The sequence below is a fragment of the Peromyscus maniculatus genome, chromosome 22 (assembly GCF_049852395.1).
Source record: "Peromyscus maniculatus bairdii isolate BWxNUB_F1_BW_parent chromosome 22, HU_Pman_BW_mat_3.1, whole genome shotgun sequence".
In the NCBI taxonomy this organism is placed as follows: Eukaryota; Metazoa; Chordata; class Mammalia; order Rodentia; family Cricetidae; genus Peromyscus; species Peromyscus maniculatus.
Genome location: NC_134873.1, coordinates 53,715,066 through 53,728,278, shown reverse-complemented (window position 1 = coordinate 53,728,278; position 13,213 = coordinate 53,715,066). Strand labels below are relative to the sequence as shown.

The following is a 13,213-nucleotide window of genomic DNA, read 5'->3' as shown; positions in this document are numbered from 1 at the left end:
ATACCATACTAACTTGCTCAAAATCACAAAATTCTAGCACACACCTGGACCAACTTTATGCCTCAAGTAGGCCTACTTTTTTATAGCTTTACTTATTTTTATACACATGAGTGTTTGCCTGCATGCATGAGGCCACACGAGGGTTTGAGATCCCCTGGAACTGGACTTACAGACAGTTGTGAGCTGTCCTGTGGGTGCTGGGAATTGAACCCAGGTCTTCTGCAAGAGTAAGGAGTGTTCTTAATCGCTGAGCCATCTCTCCAGCCCCTGTAATTGGAATTTTAAAGCTTGATAGTATTTCACAAATGATAAATACATTGTGTTTTAATTTACATATATAATATATATATATATATCTCAGGTATGTTAATTACAGATTTAATGTCTTACATTGAGACAACTACCAGAAACTGGAGGAAGTTTCTTTTTAAGGTTTAAGTGCATTTTTCAAATTTATAAATTATTTTCTATTTATTCGGAGGACCTCAAGATTTATCCTTTGGGGTTAAGTGAGGAGGCTCGGCAGCTAAGGGCACTGCCAAGCCTCAGGGCAAGGCCTGGGTTCAGTCTCAAGAAGTCAGGTGTGGAAAGAGAGAACTCACTTTTGCACATTGCTGCCTGACTTCCACACCTGTGCACACTCACAATAAAGAGATATAAAAATCAACAAAGACTAAAGACACTGGTCGGCTTTTTCAGTGATGGGTCACCCAGTCATTCTCACGGAGAACCCACTCGGTCACACGGCTGCTTGGAATGATTACTGTGAGTGTTTTTGTTTTGTGCATTTTAGAAATAATAGGTTGACCCCATTTTATTTAAGATTGTGTTTTGTGTCGATGCTGATTTGAGGTGGTGGAGGCTGAACCAAGGGTCTGTTCAGTGTCAAGTAAAAGCTCTAATACCAAGCCCAAGATTGATTTTCTTCTCCCCTGTTTGGGGGGTGGGGTGGGTGAATGTTCTTTTCCTTCTGTCTTATAATATTCTCATAATTTCTCACTAGTATTTTCCAAAAGCTCAGACTGTCCCCCTCAAAAAAGTTTTGTCTTCTCCCTGCTTAGGTTTTTGTGCCTAGTGCTATTCCAGCCAATCAGATCGGTGAAGCAGGACAAAGATCTCTGCCTTCATGGAGTCTGAATCTGTGTCTTCAATAGCAAATGTCATTATGAAATAAAGATAATACTCTAGTGAGGGCCAGGCATGTAGCGCTGTTGGTGTTTGCCTAGCGTGCATGGAGCCCTGGGTTCAACCAGCACAGCTGGACATGGTCCCAACTCCTGCAGTCTCGGCCCTGAAGAGGGGGAGACAGGAGGAGAGGTGCTCACGGGGCCAATCCCACCAAACGAGAGCAAAGACCATTGCCCAGGTTCTTCGGTCAATGTAAGCAAGCTCTATGTTCAGAATCCCCTAAAGTGGGATTCGAAAATACAGCCTTGGGGGCTGGGGATTTAGCTCAGTGGTAGAGCGCTTGCCTAGCAAGTGCAAGGCCCTGGGTTCAGTCCTCAGCTCCCGGAGGGGGCGGGGACAAGACAAAGAAAATATAGCCTCAAACACAGGAAAGGGTAGGGCTTATATAGTCCAAAAAACTGCAAGACGAGGGGGTTTTCAAGAGTTGGGGGCGGGGAATTCCAGAGGAACTTTGGTCACATAGGAACTTGGCTGAACCCTTAAGAATTATTTGGCAGAACATCTTGTCTATCAGGATACATTCAAAGTGTAAGTCAAACCCCACAGGGTGGGGAGCTTGTCGAATTCCAGAAACAGGTTAAAGTACAATTGACTTGAATTTTGCAGCAAACAGATATGAACTTGTGACCCTAAAACAAAATGGCTTCCATCCTTAAGATGGAGTCAGGCTGGTCCAACAATGGTCATCCTCAGCTACATAGCATAAGGGGACATTCAAGGCCAGCCTAGGCTAAATGAAACAAAAGGAAGAGTGGGTTGTAAGAGATCAGTACAGGGGGGACACAAAGGGAGAGAATGGGGTGAGAGACTGGAAGGAAGCACATTCTACCTTAATCAGATGGTAAGGGTTGGACTCCGGGACAGGATGGCTTGTGAACATAGACTTCAAGTAGGACGGAAGGAGGCGAACCACGGGGACATCCTGTGCAGAGGGTTGTAGACAGTTGGAAGAGACTCCAATTTATGTTGTCACTGCGTCTTAGTATCAACATTATATTAGCCTAATAAAGTAAATTGAATAATTCTCTCTTTCCCTGATAGTTGATTAGGAGAATTTTTTTTACCCTGTGACTATGGGGGGGCTGAGGGAATAGCTGAGACAGGATTTCTCTATATAGCCTAGACTTATCCCAAATTCAAAATCCTCCTGCTTCATCCTTCTGTGTGTTCCGATTATAGGCATATGCCACCATATCTAATTCAAGAAAAGTACCTTTGAAAACATCTGGCCTTGGTATCTTCTTTCGATTTTTTTAAACACTGACTACCTTTTGTATAGTTATTTCCTTATGTAACTGTTTTATGTCCTGAGTCGATTTTGGGGACCACTGCATTGATGAACGCACAGTCGCTGTAGTGCCAGTCAGTGTTCTAACATAAAGACAAGGGACTCCCGGGCCCTCTCCCCTAACTGAGGATCTATTGAGAATTAATGGCCTGCAGGGAGGGAGGGCCCATTTTCTTTAAGGGTGTGGCCTGTGTTAGGTGGATCATGTTCCAGTGGATGGCCACCGTACTAAGGAGTATGTGGACCACAGAGATGTCAAGTCAGTGGGTATCACTGTGCAACAGGGGGTTGCACATGAACTTGGGAGGGACTGGAGAAGTGGAGGTGGATCTGATGGATAAATATGATCAAGATGACAGTTGTGTGAATGTAGGAAGTTCTCAAATAATAAAGTATATTTAAAATGCTTTTCATCTCTATTACAACTAGTTATACCATGGTTTTCATATCTAATGTTCTTTGTCTTCTCCTTGACATTTACCATACATTTGTCTTTTTTAGTGGGTTTCTGGGGGTGGGGAACGATTTTTATCTTCTTGTTCTCTCTTCGGTTTCTTTGTTAAGCAGTTTCATTGAAACACTCAGTTTCTTCTGTTCTTGGGCTCCTCAGTCCTCTCTAATTGAGATACAGTGCCAGCTTGACCCACTGTTAATGATTGTCTTAGCTAAAACATTAGCCGCCAGTTGTCTCCATCACGAAAGGGACATTATTCTTTCCGTAAGCAGTAACTGGTGCTGTGTGGCTGTTGTGTGTGCATTATTATTCTGGCCCAGTGAGTTTAACTCTGTTGGTGGTTCCAGCCCTGTTCATTTCACCAGAGCTCTCCAAATGATCAGTCTGTCACACTTTCCACGTTTATTAGCTAGTTTGAATCTGTAAAGGGAAGTTTCTTCGCCAGGCACTGGTGGTGCACACCTTTAATCCCAGCACTCAGGAAGCAGAGGCAGCTAGATCTCTGAGTCTTAGGCCAGCCTGGTCTACAGACAAGTTCCAGGACAGCCTGGGCTACACAGATAGACCCTGTCTCAAAAAACCAAAAGGGAAAAAAAAAGTTTCTTCAAGGTTCTTTTTCCCTTTTAATTTTAATTTGTATTTGATCTGAGGGTTTGTTTTTCATTTGCTTGTTTGTGGAGTTTACTTTTTCAGTGTATTTTAATTAAGTAGTTGTTATTCTCTTTGATGCTCAAATTATCCCCCATGTTGCTAGTGGACTCCCCTTCACACTGTGCCTTGTGTCCCGTTGACATGCCATTGTTGTCCTGAGAGCACTTCCTGTGTGGTACAAGGTTGGCCAACCCTGCATTGTGCTCTCCCTACCCAAGGTCTGGAGTTGGCCATTTTTTCATGGTCTCTCTTCAATTCAGTGTGTTTCTACCGCACAATTTCTTCAGAGTCGAACATTTTTGCCATAATAAAGTTGCATATTTGATTATTAATACCTTCCATTGTCAAAGTGGGTTTTATGTTGGGCCTTTTGGAAATCGGTAGAAAGTGCTTTTTGCTTCTGATGGAGTGATAGTGTATATGAAACCTTCGTAAGATTTCAGTCAGCATGGGAATTCAACAGGGCTCATTTGATAGCGTGCTTGCTGAACATTCTCAGGGCCTTGGCTCCGACTCCCAGACCACAAACTGGGAGTGGTGGCATGCATCTGTAACCCCCACACTCTGGAGGTAGAGGATCAGATGTCTGAGGTCACCTTCCACTACACGGCAAGTGTAAGCCTGAGATTCACGAGACTGCCTAAAAAGAAAAACTTTTCAGTAAGACAGTCGTATTCTCTGGATTCAGGTCAGCTCAGGCTCAAGGCTTCTCAGATGCTAAGGTAGAGTTTCAAGACAGAATTTTAGTGATATTCTGGTTTATAATTTAATGTTCTAGGCAATAGTAGAGCGCTATTGATATACTTTGCCTTATTCTAAATATTAGCCATAGATATTATAAAAATGCAAAAACAGGAATGAAAATGAATGTGACAAACCTTTATTATTTTGACTACAAATAATTGTTCAAAAATCAGTTATATGAGCCGGGTAGTGATAGCGCACGCCTTTAATCCCAGCACTCAGGAGGCAGAGGCAGACTGATCTCTGTGAGCTCAAGGCCAGCCTCGGGTTACACAGGGAAACCCTGTCTGAAAATACACCCACAAAAAAAAAAAAAAAAAAAATCAACTATATAGAATTGAAAGTAGAAGTTGAGAGGCCGAGGCAATGGTTCATTGGGTAAAGGTTCTTGCTGCCAAGACACGCCCCCTGAGCTCAGTCCCATGTAGTGAAGGAGAGAACTGACTCCCATGAGTTACTGACCTCCACATGCCCCCAACATTAAATAAACACATAATAATTTTTACAAGAAAGTTACCCTGAGACTCGACATTATGAATTCAGATCTAATCCAAATCATTAAAGCATCCCCCCCGAATTTTTAAAGAACAACTTTGTGAAGATGATTGTTGTCCATTTAGTCTGTTTTGATAGGTTTTCTGTTTTTACTGTGTTTACTTGGAGGTTGTAAACTCCTTACGATACAAACTACATGTGTGGCTTACGTTCCCGACACTATTGGTAGAGTGCCATGAACGTACTCAGGCAGTAAACACCCATCAGCTGCTGGGGTCCTCACCCACAGCTCAGTGCCTCTGGCTCCATCTCTGCCCAGTTGGCATCCCTGGCAGAGAGCTAAGAATCCGGCATCTTGACTGAAATTCTTTTGTTTAAACAAGGCAGAGCAGTAGAGTGTTGAGTTCTTGAAGGTTTTTCTAATTGGGCAGTTTCGGCCTTTTCCAAGTGTTGATCCATCTAGCCCTTCCCTGCTCACCAGGAGGCCCCCGGATGCCCACCGTACTGCCCTGAACAAGGCACAGTGGGCGATTTTATAGTTTCTTCTCCATCTCTACTAAAGGCTCTTACATTCCTTTGCTTTTCCTTCCTTTTCTATAATAAACTGTCTCTTAAACAGGAAGGGAGGAGCTGGGCAGTGGTGGCACACGCCCTTGATCCCAGCACTTGGAGGCAGAGACAGGCGGCTCTCTGAGTTCAAGGCCAGCTTGGCCTACACGAAAGTTCCAGGACAGCCAGGACTACACAGAAAAACCCTGTCTCAAACAAAAACAAAACAAAGGGAGGCCTTGTCTTATAAGCTGTTATTTAACTTTCTGATCTGATGAATAGTTCTATTAATATTTGTAGTTACTATCAATGACATAAGAAAATGTGGTAATAAAGTAGAATAAATTCTGTAACTGTTCTATGAATAAATTGATAGCCAATATCTATTAGCTAAGAAGTGTCTTCCTCTCTGATATCTTCTCCTTTTAGGGTGTGTTTCAGTAGTTATGAAACTCAACAGGGTTTCCCCCCACCTCTCATCTCAAAAAAAGATTAAATATGTAAAAGTTCAAAGCATGTTCTCTCCTCCTTAGCTGTGTGTAATGTTTCTGATGTTGTCAGGGCCTCTTAGTGTTTTTAGAAGTATCTTAACTCATAAACTTGTTATTCTGCATCAAGTGTCTTGTTCTTTTTTGATGTACTTAAGAAGGAACAAAATTTGTAAGAGCACATTTCATGAATATCTGATGTAATACCTGTGTAAAAAATACAATTATAAGAAGCAAAGACTTTACCCCTGAGTTTGAAAAATTTTGATCATACCACCAAAAATGTTCCTAGGATCTTCTGCCTATTAAGCCAGAAAACGAAAAATCTCTTTCTGAAAACATGGATGCATTTGAAAAAGTGAGAACAAAATTGGAAACACAGCCACAAGAAGAATACGAGATCATCAATGCCGAGGTAAGCTGCGCTTCATCTCTTGTGAGAACTGTGTGTATTGTCAGTTCACAGGCAAACGAGCTACCTTATAGTTCATAGACTTAACGTCACATTACAGTCTTGTTGCATTTAGCCTTTCCATCCCGCATTTTCAACTGGAAACAATAGACAAAACACCCTTAAAATTAAAACTTAAGATAAAGCATGAAGTATAATAGATGAATTCTGGGTAGATGTTGGAGAATAACAGCTCTAGTGTAAATCTGTAGAGATTCCAAGAAGAGGTACATATAAAACTATACATTTCTGTATCATTTCAAAAGTATTTACATGTTGTGTCTACATTTTTATAAAAGGAAATTCGATTTAATAAAGCTAAGTATACAGTTAATCACTTTATAATTTTCAGTCATAAGTACTCAGTTGAAATAAATTGAACAAAGAGATCGAAGATCTTTAGTAAGACTGGAAAACAGGCCAGAGATTATAAGTGAAAATCCCATGCATAGTCTAATGCAAAGAGCAGTAATAATTCCAGATTCCAAATATGCCACTAATATAAAGTGTCTTAAGCCACCTGAAACCGTATAAGTCAATCCACTGGCACTTACGGTGTGTATACTTGGTCACAGCACAATGTACTCTGTGTAAAATCAAGTCAGTACTGCACAGTTGATGGCAGTGATTTCAAAAGGAAGGATACCGGAATATCGATTGGCATCTCAAGCCAGCCAGTTTTCTGATCTTTATCATTTTGGATTATCTTAAAGATCCACTTGACATCGTTAACGGCATCTCACTATACAGGCTTTAGGTAAATGAGCATAGATTTTGCTTTGCCCTTGCATTTGTATATTGGAAATCGCCAGCGATTCTGAACGTAGGAAAGCTGTTTCTTGCTACTTGTTGTAAAAATGGTCCATTTCATATTCATTCATGTAGTTCAGTAGATCTACCTCTTATGATGTATATCATAATAGGTCTCATCCCTTCATCTGAAGGAGCCATCCTTTGAATAATTAAGTTATTATTAGTAAGTCATGTTTCTTTTCATTGTCAGATTAAGCATGGCGGTTTTGTTTATTATCAAGAAGGTTGCTGCCTGGTTCGCTCCAAAGACGAAGAAGGTAATTTGTGGCAAACCACAATTCTCCTTTAATGATGACCTGACTTTTCAGGTTTCACATTTTTAGCAGGAAACTTCATAGTAGTTTCTCAAAGCTATTAGAATAGATTTCTTAAAGATTATTTCTCAATTTTTTCAATGATTGGTTCTTAATGTCTGGGTTGACTTAAGACAGTGTTAAGAACCACGTTCCGAAGCATTAACAGGGAGAGTGGAGCCGGAATCCAGCATGTTTTGTGTATGTTCTGTGTCTCAGTGCTGTGCTAGGCAGACACTTCACGTACACTATGTGTGTCTTTTGTACTCTCTTTATAAGTGCTGTAGTCGGTAAATTCTAGACCAGCAGTTCTCAGCCTGTGGGTCATGACCCCTTTGGCAAACTTCTGTCTCGAAAAATATTTCTATTATGATTCATAACAGCAAAATTACAGTTATGAAGTAGCAATGAAATAATGTTATGGTTGGGGGTCACCACAACATGAGGGATTGTATTGAAGAGTCACAGCATAAGGAAAGTTGAGAACCACTGGACTAGACTGTCAAAATAGCTCATAGGTTATAATAGAATAATATTGAGTAAACTATTTTTAAATAACGACTGTAGAAGGACATCAGTATTTGGCCTCGGAATGTTAACGTAAAACATTAAGATATAGTTTTAAATTCTTTACAAGTATATGTTGTGGAGTTCTCTTTTCCTACCTTCCTTTACGCAGCAGACAGCGATAATTACGAAGTTTTGTTCAATCTGGAGGAACTTAAGTTGGACCAGCCCTTCATTGACTCTATCAGAGTTGCTCCCGATGAGAAGTATGTGGCTGCCAAGATAAGGACCGAGGATTCTGAAACATCCACCTGCATAGTTGTGAAGCTCAGTGATCAGCCTGCCATGGAAGCTTCTTTCCCGAACGTATCCAGTTTTGGTAAGCCGCCAAGTCAAGTCCCTTGAAAAGGCAGCCATAGCAAGCTCCTCGCACTTCTGAAACTCTTTAGCCCACGGTAGGGAAGGAGATGGTGATGATCAGGGCCTGGTCTATTTCTCTCTGGGCTCCACGTATTCCTATGGACTTTGTATTATGAAATACTCCCTTCTTTAATTATCTATCTGAATGGGTCACTTTAAAATTGTGCCCATGGGGACTGGAGAGATGACTCAGTGGCTAGGAGCATGTATATTACTCTTGTAGAGGACCCAGGGTCAGTGTTCAGTGCCCATGTGGGGCAACCCGCAACCACCTGTACCGCTAACTCTTAGAAGATCCAACGGACACACATCTGGAGACACACACATATACATAAACGAAAATTTAAAAAGTAATCATTCATAAACTGACGAGAAGCTTTGTGGATAAGAGCTCTGGCCACACAGCCTGGCCTGTGTTCATCCCCGAACTCCTGGTGAAAGGAGACAGTTCCCGAAAGGGTGGGCTTCACACCCGCATCCCGATCCACACATGCTTGTATTCACACACACTTCATACAGTCGCTGATAAATAACACACATTTTAAATAAAGTAGCGCTTTGTTTTTTAAGACACTTCTCATCTAAGTCCCATATGGATATTCGGTTATGTAGTAATTCTTGACCAGTTTATTATGAAGACTAAGGTGTTACAGTTGTTGCTTCTGGATATTTTATTCCACTTTAAACCTGGTTGATTTTTATTACATGTTATCATGGAGATCTATTATAGCGCGTTTCTCAGAGTCACTGGCTCCTAGAAATTGGAACGTGTTGAGCTGACGTCAATGGAAACAGCCAGTTTTAGTAGTAGATCTAGCTTTGAATGTTATCATTCACCATCTTGAACATGTTCACACTTGGTCTTCCCTTTACATTGCCATGATTTTCTGAATGGTTTATTAGATGCTTTGGCATTGAATTGAAAATTGAAATATTCCACCTAATGCATTCTTTTGTGTGTGTGAGTCATCCTCTCTTGTCTCTCTGTCTCTCTCCCTCCTCTCTCTCTCTCTCTCTCTCTCTCTCTCTCTCTCTCTCTCTCTCTCTCTCTCTCTCTCTTCATGTCTGTGTGTCTGTATGTCTGTGTCTACATCTGTGTCACATGCATGTGCGTATGCAGCCAGCAGTAGGTGCCCATGCTTGCTCCTGCAACAGCCAGAATAGGACATTGGCATCTTCCTCCATATCCCCTGGATTAGTGCTTTGAGACAGGATCTGTCACTGAGCCAGAAGCTCCCCATTTTAGCTAGGCCGACTGACCAGCCAGGAAGCCCTTGTGCTCCATCCCTCTGCCCCCCAATTCCTGGGGTTACAAGCATGCACAGCCGTACAGAGCTTTTTATGTGAGTGCTAGCGGTTCAGACTCAGATACCCATGTTTCTCCCCAGGCCCTGCATAATGGAGTCGAAGAAATACATTGGTGCATTCAGCCCCTAAGCTCAGAGTTCATATCCTGTAGTCATGACTTCCAGTGACTGGCAGCCAGGTGGCAGTCAGGGTGTGATTGTGTGCGAATCTCCATTGACAGGTTCTGGGAAAGGAAGGCCCCTGTTAAAATGCATTTGGTAGCTTGAGCTGCCCTATTTATTCCCCGGAAGCAGACACTGAACACAGTGGGAGAGAAAGGGATTAGTGATTGATTCTTCAATTGAGCAGCCATCTCCCAAAAGCAAATGCGACTTTACCAGTATCTCTCTTTAACACTGAATATGAGTCCTTCTTTAGGTGCTTGAGTACACTAAGAAATGGAAACCTTGGAACAGTAGTGGTGTTTTATGTTCTCTGCTTATGGGTAAAACACAGGTTTATGCTATACGTAGATTTCCAGGGACAAACTTCCACATTTCTCCACTTGGCATTCAACATCTGGGTACCACACCCTTTCAAAAGCAGCATGCAGGTAGCTGTGTCTAATTCCTTTCATCCCTTCCTTCCAGAATGGGTGAAGGATGAAGAAGATGAAGATGTCTTGTTCTACACCTTCCAGAGGAACCTTCGCTGCCATGACGTGTATCGAGCCACATTTGGGGAAAACAGACGTAATGAGCGTTTCTACACAGAAAAGGACCCGAGGTGCGGGAATACTGTGGTTACTCTCTTTTCTCCAGAATGGCTCCCCCATTATCTAAAGTACTGACCTTGTTGTCTTAATGTGTTACAAACTGGAGAAAATTAGTATTTTATTACTCTACCTTCTAGAACTAATCATCTATAGAGTTTGCCAAAGTCTATCAATTTGGGATACGCGATTCTGAAAAAGTTATCAATATGCCCCTGGAGAGCTCCCGTCAGCTAAGGTTTCCATGGGCTTTGTTCACAGTACTTCAGTTGTTGGTTATTTAACAACAATTGGTCATTTTGATGGGAGAATGTCTCCTAAATTCATGTTCAAGGAAGTGCCTGCTAATCTATTCTTAAAGATCAATGCATTTTAAATATTGACTCTTTGTCTTCAAATATTTCTATTTCTAGAGGATAGAATCCATATATTCTGATGAAAACTGTATAATGTGGATTCTGAAGAGAAAGATCTATGCTAAATAAAGAAAATCTGATTTTTAAGTCATTGAATAGTCAACATCCATCCCTCCCTAAGGCCCCTACACACACACACACACACACACACACACACACACACACACACCATTACACACACCATTACACACATATTTTTTTTTCCTGGCAGAAATACTATTCACCAACAACAGAACTGAATTTTTAAAAGCAAGGAAGATCCAAACCCAAGGATCCCATGCAACGGGCTCAGAGTAACCTTGACTGTATTATATGTATATATCATATTGGTATGTTGCTCATACCAATCGCTTGAGGAATTTTAGTTGTACATCTGTAATGTTTAACAAATTAATGTGTTTTACGCAGACAGTTAAAGATTTGTTGGATGTAAACAGCAAAACGGACAGTTCTTTAGCTCTTCACCCATGGCTTCTCTTTTATGTCGGAACCTAACTCTTCCAATAAAAGAATTAGAGCCTGGGGTGGTGGCACATGCCTTTAATTCCAGCACTTGGGAGGCAGAGGCAGGAGCATCTCTGTGAGTTCGAGGCCAGCCTAGTCTACAGAGCAAGTTCCAGGACAGCCAGAGAAAATAGTGAGACCTTGTCTCAAAAGCCCAAAAGAAAACAAAAAAGAAGAAAGAAAAAGAATTAGCTGGAGTAACCCCTGTTCCACTTGCAAGGCTTAGCCAGGAGTGGCTCCTGCCCCGCCTGTGAAGGGTTCTAGTATTGCTTCACAGACGCTTGTAAGATCGACCTTGTATAACCATTTCTTTCTTGGTTAAGTTTCATTTTATTTTATCCTATGAGTATTTTGCCTGCATGTGTGTCTGTGTAGCACATGCATGCCCAGCACCCACGGAAGCCAAGAGAGGACACTGGCTCCCCCAGAACTGGAGTTAAGAGCCAGGTGTGAGCTGCCATGTGGGTGCTGGGAATTGAACCCAGGTCCTCTGGAAGAGCGGCCAGTGTTCTTAACTGCTGAGTCATCCATCTAGCCCTCCAAAAACATTTCTTGTTCAATTTTTAGTATATTGTAACATTCCACCTGAGATGCTTAAGGATTGGACAGTGACAGCCATTCCAGATGACACCATTGATTCCAGATGTCTCCCAGGGTTTGTAGCTCAGGTCCAGCTCTCATTCCTACTTCTGAATGTACCCTTTATGTAAATATATATATGGAGATACAATAGTCGGGTCATCTGAGACTCACCTCTCACATAGCTGGTAATACTCCAGAAGGGGAAAGTGGACTTTCCTGCCCAAACCTCGCGTCTGCAGCCAGGACAGCAGTGACCTGACGAGACCCTCTTTCTCTCCTTTCTAGCTATTTTGTTTTCCTCTACCTTACCAAAGACAGCCGTTTCCTCACCCTCAACATTATGAACAAGACGACTTCCGAGGTGTGGTTGATAGATGGCCTGAGCCCTTGGGACCCACCAGTACTGATTCAGAAGAGAATCCACGGGGTCCTTTACTATGTGGAGCATCGAGATGATGAATTATACATCCTCACTAATGTCGGAGAACCTACAGAATTCAAGGTAGTTCTCCATTCTCCTCCTTCCCATTTGGGATGGGCTGTTCAGTGTTGGTTTCCTTCACCAACCTTCCTTGCTAAAGGGAGAATGGGGGAGGAGTTTAAGCGTGTGATTGACACTGCCTTCCTGTACATTGTCGATCCCATTTCCCTTCCGTTATTTCTCTTCCCTTAGAGCTAACATGTCTACCTACTATGCTTGTATTTAAAGCATGTAAATGAAACATTCTGTGCTGTTTGTGTTGTAAAAATCAAACTTGGTTGGCCTAACAGAGCACAGTTTAAGTCCTGATTGTGAGCTGGCAGTTGGATTAGTCTAGGCAGGCATACCAATGCATCCAGTGTCCAGTGGTTGACTGTCTCACCAGGGGCTAACGTAGCCTAAAGTGGTGGCATTCATACTCTGTCCCTGATCCAGACTTCCTAGTGACAGCTAGTGTGGTCCCTTTTCAGTGATTTCATCCCTGAAGGCTGCAGCCTTGGTTGGTGTGTTCTCACCTAGACCTCTTCTAACCTTGTTTGTACAGCTGATGCGGACCGCAGCTGACGCCCCTGCTATCATGAACTGGGATCTGTTCTTCACAATGAAGAGAAATACCAAGGTCATAGACATGGACATGTTTAAGGATCACTGTGTCCTGTTCCTCAAACACAGCAACCTCCTCTACGTTAACGTCATCGGGCTGGCAGATGACTCCGTTCGCTCTCTAAAGGTACGTCCAGCTGCAACAGAAAGACAGCTCAGCCTAACAGAGCATCAAAATTGGAATGCCATGTACTTCTCCTAAAAGAAATTTAATTTAAATGGATTTT

At 42.1% G+C, this 13,213-nt stretch overlaps 1 protein-coding gene across 5 annotated transcripts in view; it reads left to right on the top strand.

Annotated features, from left to right (window-relative positions):
• Prepl (prolyl endopeptidase like) overlaps positions 1–13,213 on the top strand; it is a 35,315-nt gene that overhangs the window by 6,506 nt on the left and 15,596 nt on the right. For 3 of the 5 annotated variants that reach the window (XM_042267600.2, XM_006986504.4, XM_006986502.4), the window contains 6 exons: positions 6,150–6,272; positions 7,312–7,378; positions 8,094–8,300; positions 10,279–10,414; positions 12,188–12,404; positions 12,928–13,113. In XM_042267600.2, the coding sequence (XP_042123534.1) occupies positions 6,198–6,272; positions 7,312–7,378; positions 8,094–8,300; positions 10,279–10,414; positions 12,188–12,404; positions 12,928–13,113 (888 nt within the window). In that variant the 5' untranslated portion in view covers positions 6,150–6,197. The remainder of the gene's footprint in view (positions 1–6,149; positions 6,273–7,311; positions 7,379–8,093; positions 8,301–10,278; positions 10,415–12,187; positions 12,405–12,927; positions 13,114–13,213) is intronic. The other 2 variants (XM_076558910.1, XM_076558909.1) reach the window with 1 other exon arrangement.